The sequence below is a fragment of the Rhineura floridana genome, chromosome 6 (assembly GCF_030035675.1).
Source record: "Rhineura floridana isolate rRhiFlo1 chromosome 6, rRhiFlo1.hap2, whole genome shotgun sequence".
NCBI lineage: Eukaryota > Metazoa > Chordata > Lepidosauria > Squamata > Rhineuridae > Rhineura > Rhineura floridana.
In genome coordinates this window covers 142,665,792-142,673,391 of record NC_084485.1, presented here as the reverse complement: position 1 = coordinate 142,673,391, position 7,600 = coordinate 142,665,792, and the positions used below count along the sequence as shown (strand labels likewise).

The window sequence follows — 7,600 nt, the reverse complement described above, 5'->3', positions numbered from 1 at the left end:
TAAAATGAGATTGGCACCATATAAGGCTTTTGGCATTAACCTATCTACAAAAAAAGTACCCAGAATAGTGTAAAAAATCTCTTGCAACCGTGTCCCTAATTTGCAGATGACTCGTGATATCTATTTTTTGCCTATCTCCAGCAGCCAAAAAAGCAACTGTTTTAAATGTCTTCTTTTTAAAAATAAAAAAAAAATAAAAAAACAGAGGAAGGAGAGAGAGAGAGACTTGCAACAGCCAGGCTGCTTTTGAGCAAGATAGGAGAGCACTCTGCGTCAGAGCTGTCCTAGTGAGCACGCCTTGCTTGCGAACGCCTTGTTTGGGAGGTGTCGTCTGACTTGTTCCTTTGCTAAGCAAATCAGCAGGCGAAAGGCGCGAGATCCCTTGCCTCCTCCTCCCTCACCATCCTTCTTATATAAATGGGCAGGCTGGGCTAGCGAGCTGTTCAAGCGTCTTGTAGCATAGCCTGCGGCAAGAAAGCGAGGGAGTATGCAGAGTGCAATGTTTCTGGCTCTCCAGCACAACTGCAACCCAATGGAGAGAAGCACCAGCAACTGCCAGAGCAAAGAAGAGAAAAAGGGGAAGATGAAGAAAACACTGTGAGTTTAAAGCAGAACAAATCTACCGGGTGGCAATCGGACAGGCAGAATCTCCTTTCTCTTGCGGAAAGTGGGCGCCTTGTAAACCGCGTTTGCTTTGAATGGACTGAATGTTTTAGGCAATCGTATGCAATGTTGGAGCAGAGTTATAGTCCTAATCGGTGAGCAAGTGATGCCGGTGATTGATTTCTTTGTAGGCTGTAATATATCAAGGAAAGGCGGGATACAATGTTTTAGAAAACAGGCGGTTTAGAAAGTATTTGTCCTCTGTCCTAGAGTGTTCCCTCACAGCACAGTCCTATATCACTTTACTCTGAAGTAAGTCGCACTGTGCTCCGTGGGGCTTAACAGTCAAAGTGTTTAGGACTGCAGGAATTTGCAGCGCCCCAAAAGGTCCCGGGAACAGTAGCTTACACTTTTCTCACTGAAATAACTGGCTTAAAAGTGTTTTAACTGCTATAGCTGGGTTATGTTTCTTGCCTCTCTCCGGAACAATTCAAAGCAGTAACAGTTGTTGCGTTTGAGTCAGACAAAACTAGTGTGTGTTTCCATGCACCTAAGTAACCTAGCGTCCCATTGTCTTGTGACAGTTTTATTCTGGAAGAAGAAAAAATATCTATTCTCTATAAGTCTTGTCTGCAAACATTCTAAATAAACTAAGGGCTGAAACTCTTGAAAGAGGTTTGATCCTACCAAAACGATCATTCCTTTTTGCTCGAGTGCGAGGAATCCTGCAGTTCAGTCTTTCTTAGTCCATCCTGCAATAAATTGGGTTGTTTTTTTTCTGTTGGAGGGGAAGGTAGATGATGCATATATTCGGGAGGTTGTGCTTTCTGAAAAAGGACTTATCTGCAAAATATGCATTTGTCTTTCAAATGTTGTAGGGCATGCCTTTTGTGCAAAATAGCAACGCCTACAAAGAGTGGTTTTTATCTGCTGCTTGACATTGTCTCTAGAATGGGGTTGGGGAGAGAGAAGGGGTCTTTGCAGAAGTATTCTGCACCTCCTAGGTGCAGGCCAGGGCTGCCAAAACGTATCTTGGCTGTCCATCTTCTACATTCTGCAGTGTTGTACTAATATTATATCAGCTGCAGCACACAAATTATAGTATGAAAAACTTGAGTGATTTTTTAAAATTTCAGGAAAGGGTGATTTGCAGTCTGATACCATGTGTGTTCTCTTGGAGCTAAATCCTCCTAATCCTAACAAGAAAGTGTGCATAAGATTCATTTTATCACATGTATATCCTGCCATTCTATTAACAGGGACTCTGCAACCTAATTCTGACAGATCTAGCATTATGAGTGAAGAGCGGGAGGCATAACCAAGCAACTAAAAAAAAATTACATTGCACTGACATTTTCATTTTCCAAATGTACATCTGTCTCTGCTGAAGCTGTTCTGCTTAGTAATCAGTTCTTGTTGGTTTACACATGCATTCATCAAATAATGAATACACGTTAAATTGCTTGCATCTGTATGAATGCACCACCATTGCTCAAAAAGAATTGTCAAAACTTGCACGTTTCTCATTGAAGTCTATTCACACATTCAATTATAAGTCGTGTATAAGCATATCTGAACCAGTCCTTAGGCACTGCTAGGCTTACAAAGATAGCAAGTTGATTGGGTGTAAATGTTGTGCTAGATTAAAATTTAGGAATTTTGGTAAGAGAATAAAACTCCAATCCATGGTAACTGCAGATTCAGATTTCTTTGTGTTTCTTTGAAATCAAAGGGTATGGTCAAATGAACTTAACTTTATTTTTATTTTATTTTTTTTAGCATAAAAGATTGGAAATCGAGGTTGAGTTATTTCCTGCAGAACTCTTCCAGTTCTACCAATGCAAAGGCCAACAAGAAAGCACAGCAAAAGACATATACTAGGTATGTATTTAGATTTTTTTACAGTGGTGGATTTTTTTATTTTGTATAAAAAACACAAATAATTGACCACAAAAGCAGTACACTTAACAAAAACAACAACCATATTTTTTCTCTCCTTTTCACAGACCATCTCCTGAGGAAGCCCAGCTGTGGTCAGAAGCATTTGATGATCTTCTAGCTAACAAATGTGAGTTGCTTTAAGAACCAAGGCTTTCCCTTTTTTGAGGTTTCTCCTGGATAAGATGCTCCATAAGATGAGAATATGCTGTTTCCATTGGTGTTTGTGGCTGCCCTGGGGCCCAGATTCATAGAAAGCATTTGTCTGTTCATGCATAGCTCCACAGCAATTCCCATGGCAAAAGCTGGCCTGTGAAATGTTGTTTCTGTGTTGCAGTCCCTGCCACTAGCCTGTATTTTTAGCTGGCCTTGCATTCCTTTGAAACTGTGTAAGCTGGAGTACACATATCCTCAGTTTTTTAAAAAAAAAACCCACAGAGGTCTTGCATGTGGCAAGGCAATGTGCTGAGGAGTGCTCATACTCTGTTTAATCAAAAGTCTTGTAAGTGAACCCTCTATGGGAAGGTAAAACTATGCTATACCTGTCTGCAGAGCAGTTGTCTTCATTCCTCTCAGACCCAAGACTCACCTTTAGCCCAAACATACATTTCGGGACCCACTTCTTAATTTTTCCCCCTCTAAGTATTTGTATGCGGCTTCTGCTGTCGTGACCCTACATTGCCTGCATATAAAAGGCCTCAGGGCTGCAAGGTATCCATTCCTGGATTGATTCAAAGCGCTTGGAATATTTAGGAGCCTTTTCATAAATTCAAGTAGACCCTGGCTAAGGTCTCCTGTAGACTATGCCTGTGTTGTTGGTTATCATGGATAAGAAAAGTGCACAGCTGCAGGAAAAAATCATGCTGCAGTACACACCTTTCCTTAAGATACTTTTTTGAACTGTTCCTCCAAGCCTCGTGAAACCTGAGTCCTTTATGGGAGCTCAGTTCATTCTGGAGCTGTGCATTGATAAACAAATGAAAAAGAGAGGTCTCGTTAATTATATGGCATTTGCTGCAGGGTGGACTTTTGAGTCAATCTTTCCATTGCCGATGCCTTCCAAGAGTTTATAGCTCTTCCATAAACATTTACTCCAGTCTAAAGGTTAATATACATCAAAGCACAGGAGAAAAATTGCAGAACATTTTCCCCCTTTCACTTTCACGGTATCTTAATTTAAAATATATATATTGATACAGATTTAACATTTAAGCAGTGTGAAAATTGGCCAGTTGCTTTTTAGACTCCTTGTACTTTTTTTTTTTTAAGAGAATGTTCTGGTACATTTTATTTAAATGATCCAGGGAAAATACAGAACAAGAGGAAGACGTATGAAGGCAATGTATATATACAGATAGCATTCCTTGGATGTTTTGAGCTAATCCATCTCTTTCGCCTTTCTTTGCAGATGGTCTGGCAGCTTTCAGGGCATTCTTGAAATCTGAGTTTTGTGAAGAGAACATTGACTTCTGGCTGGCTTGTGAGGATTTCAAGAAAACTAAGTCCCCACAGAAGATGACAGCCAAGGCTAAGAAGATTTACAGTGACTTTATTGAAAAGGAAGCTCCCAAAGAGGTAAGCAGAACTTCCCATTTTAAAAATGCACATCACTTTCTATTCCTTTCAACAGTATCATTAGAATTAGCAACAGTTGTGTCCAAGGCTCACCTTGCTAGTTATTTGGCATTTGTATCTTCTCCCAGGGAAGGATCTGCTTGGAAAGTATTGCATCATAACTGAGAATGCCTATGAAAGTTTAATCTATGAGCAGGTTTTATAGCAGCCTTTCCCCAACATATTGCCCTCCAGATGTTTTGGACTACAACTCCCCAAATCCCTGACCATTGCCCAAGCTGGCTGGGGTTGATGGGAGTTGTAGTCCAAAATATCTGGAGGGCACCATGTTGGGGAAGGTTTCCACAAAATCTCCTCTTGATCTGTACCAGTGGAAGCCTAGTGACAATCAAAAGAACTTCCACCACTGGGAAGCCATTCTCATTCCACTAGTGTTTGCTGCTTCCAGTATAGGGTTTTGGAGAATTTGTTCATCCAAATACTTGTCAGCATCCTGTTTTTATATTTTGAAATATGTGGGCAAGCTGAAACATATGGAGTTCATTACTGCAAGAGGTGGGGATGGCCTCTAGCTTTGATGGCTTAAAAACAAATAGACAAATTGTTGCAGTGATAGGCCTGTCAGTTACTATTAGCCATAACCATAACAGCTGAATGCAGCCTCCGTATTTGGAGGCAGTCTACCCTGGATTATTAGATCCTGGGGATAAGCAACAGGCAGAGGTCATCCATCATTGCAACTATCCTAGGGCACCTGGGTGGCCACTGTTGGTGAGAGGGCCAGGCTAAATGATTCCATGGTCTGACCCAGAATAGGCACTTTATATTCTTACAGAACATATCTGATTACAAATTCTTTTATTTCAGATCAACATAGATTTTCAAACCAAGAATACCATTGCTCAGAATCTACAAGAGGCTACACACACCTGCTTCAGCGCAGCCCAGAAGAGAGTCTATAGCTTGATGGAAAATAACGCTTACCCAAGGTTCCTGGAGTCTGAATTCTACCAGGACTTGTGTAAAAAACCAATCAGCAGAGAGCCTCAGGGGACATGAACTCACAAGTGCAAGAGGGAAGAGGAAGAAAAAGTGAAGAAAATGCCATTTTGTCCCTTAAAGAGGAATCCCATGTGCCTGTGCAGGCTCAGTGGACTGAAATGAACTGAATGTAGAGGAGATTTGCCTAAATGTAACTTACAGTTTTCAACAGATGGGCATATTGCCTCTGGCAGTTTCCAAATTTTGGTAAGCTGTGATCATGAAAGTCTACAAGGAAAAGCGAGGAATCCTGCTGGCCAGTTGCTAGGGAATGTTCATTTTCCATTAAGGAAAAAAAATGCACTGGGAAAGAATGTCTTGTGCATTACTGAACCACTGTGGGGCATCCAGCACCATTTGTCAACCTGGATGTGCTCATACTGTTTAAGCCAGATAAGATCAGCCTCCTTTGAAAAAAGTAAATAAGCTCTAGAGTTGCTCTGTGCAGACTGATTCTTTCTGGGACTTGGACAACGCTTTGAATAATTGGCTGTCTCTAGTTTTCCTAAACAGCTGGCAGCAAATGATAATCTATCATTGCTCTCTAGAGTTTCTTACGCAGATTCTGTTCTGTCCAGAACTCGCATCTCTGCACAGATGTAGCAGACTTCTATGTGACTGCTAGACATACATTCTGAAGTTGCTGTATAATTTCATGCACAGATTGAGGCTGACTGATTTGAAAAACAGAGCATGCTGACTGACTGGGGTGACATTCTGCATGGGTGAAGATGCAGCTGGCGCAGAACTTGGCCCAGACTTAAAAGGACAGCTGTATCTTATTGTGTGTATGGAAATAGACTGTGGTTGTATTGTACACTCCTACCAATGCTGAAAGTACTGACTTAGGGACGGACAAACTTCAGTGAAGTTGTCTTTTTTTTCTGAAGAGCAGATATGTTTTAATAAATTATTTTTATTTTAATAAAACATTTATTGCACTCTTCTACTTCTGGGGGTGGGTTGAATGGAAAAGTGGGCTGTTAACTTTGAAACATTTCAAAGATTAGTTGGTTGCAGCAAAAACAATCGCTCTTGTGATACAGTGATTCCAGTGGTAAAAGACTAGCAAATTCTTTGTAGTACGCTTTCCTAGGCAAGAATCTTTTGTTTCAGATGGACTCGCATCTTCCTCTTTAAAAAGAACCAAGAGAAGATGCAGCCACTGGCCACTAGTCCCTTTGCACACCCTTGCAACTAGGTAAAAGGACCAGTGGGGCAGGAAAAATAATGGCTACTTCTGGTTGCATTCCTTCTTAAGATGGTAGACACCCTCTCCAAACAAAAACCAGGCAGTTCTAGGGGCAATAGTTGGCCCAATTCGTTGAGGAAAGGACATACAGAAGTGTAAGGCACGTATTTATTTGATTGCAACATACCCTTCCTGCAGGTTGCTCACAGCAGCACTTTGAATGTTGGGAAGAACTTTAGCCTAGAAGCATCTTGCCAGAGAAACAGGATTCCTAGAGAGGTTATGGAATTTCCTTTTCAGGTTTTCAAGGAAACATAGACAAAGCATCATTTGGGGATGGGCACCAGATGTGTCAAACATCCCTCAAGACAAGTGGTTGGAACTGACTGAGTCCTAACTGTTTGGCATCCCCCCCCCACACACACCCCACCATAGCTTAGATGCAATTCTGAGCATGCATACTCGTATTTTCCACTGAATTCTGTTTAGACAGTTTTTGGGACTGGGTTGCTAGCTACACTAGGTGATCCTTTCTCCCCCTAAACTATTGTAAAGTATCTGCTGCAAAGAACTTCAAGATGCCGTTGAACAATATAAAAAGCCATTAAAGATAAAAGTTTCTGTCTAAGCATTTGTATACAATACCACACCACAAAGGAGTGTTTTGTATCATCTGGGACAAAAATGACTGGCATATTCTCATGAAGAAATGATTCAAGCACAGGACAGTCTCTTCCATTGTCCCAGATAGTGTCAAGAAAACACTGGCCTCATAATATACCTCAGAACCTGCAGCTAGACTTCAAATGCATGCTGGCATTAATAATAGCCTGAAGGAGTAGATTTTGCATTGAAAACACAGTGAGGGTGGGGCAGCTGGGTAGTGAAAGACTGGAAATGTATCCTAATTTCTTTAAATCCAGCTGAATTGGTGTGAGGAGCTGATACACTTCATCCTTTTGTAAGAATGTAGCTTAAGAGATTGGCCTATTTCTCATCAAAGGTCAAGGCTGCACCATTTCAATCTGCTGGAGATTGGCATGACTGAATGCTTCTCTGTAAATTTCTCCAGAAAAAGAAATCTAGCATGGCAGGAAGAAGCATTCTACCCTTACCGTCCCTAAAACATGCTAGTTTCTGTGTGTGGAAATATTTTGTATATGTGTGAGGGAACATCCCCCCCCCCGATGATGCATTTTGAAATGGGCAAGAAACACAAATTTACCACCTCCTAACTAGATCTAAGGCCCA

General features: G+C 41.1%; 1 protein-coding gene across 2 annotated transcripts; it reads left to right on the top strand.

Moving 5' to 3' along the window:
- The first annotated feature begins 422 nt into the window (after nt 1-422).
- RGS2 (regulator of G protein signaling 2) lies at nt 423-6,087 on the top strand. Of its 2 annotated transcripts, none has more exons than XM_061634002.1 (5): nt 423-597; nt 2,383-2,484; nt 2,610-2,671; nt 3,950-4,116; nt 4,984-6,087. In XM_061634002.1, exons 1-5 carry the CDS (start codon nt 488-490, stop codon nt 5,173-5,175), a joined length of 633 nt encoding a protein of 210 aa, XP_061489986.1. In that variant the 5' UTR covers nt 423-487; the 3' UTR covers nt 5,176-6,087. The 2 variants fall into 2 exon arrangements, with proteins under 2 accessions (XP_061489986.1, XP_061489987.1); XM_061634003.1 differs by lacking the exon at nt 423-597 and adding an exon at nt 604-758.
- The last annotated feature ends 1,513 nt before the right edge of the window (nt 6,088-7,600 follow it).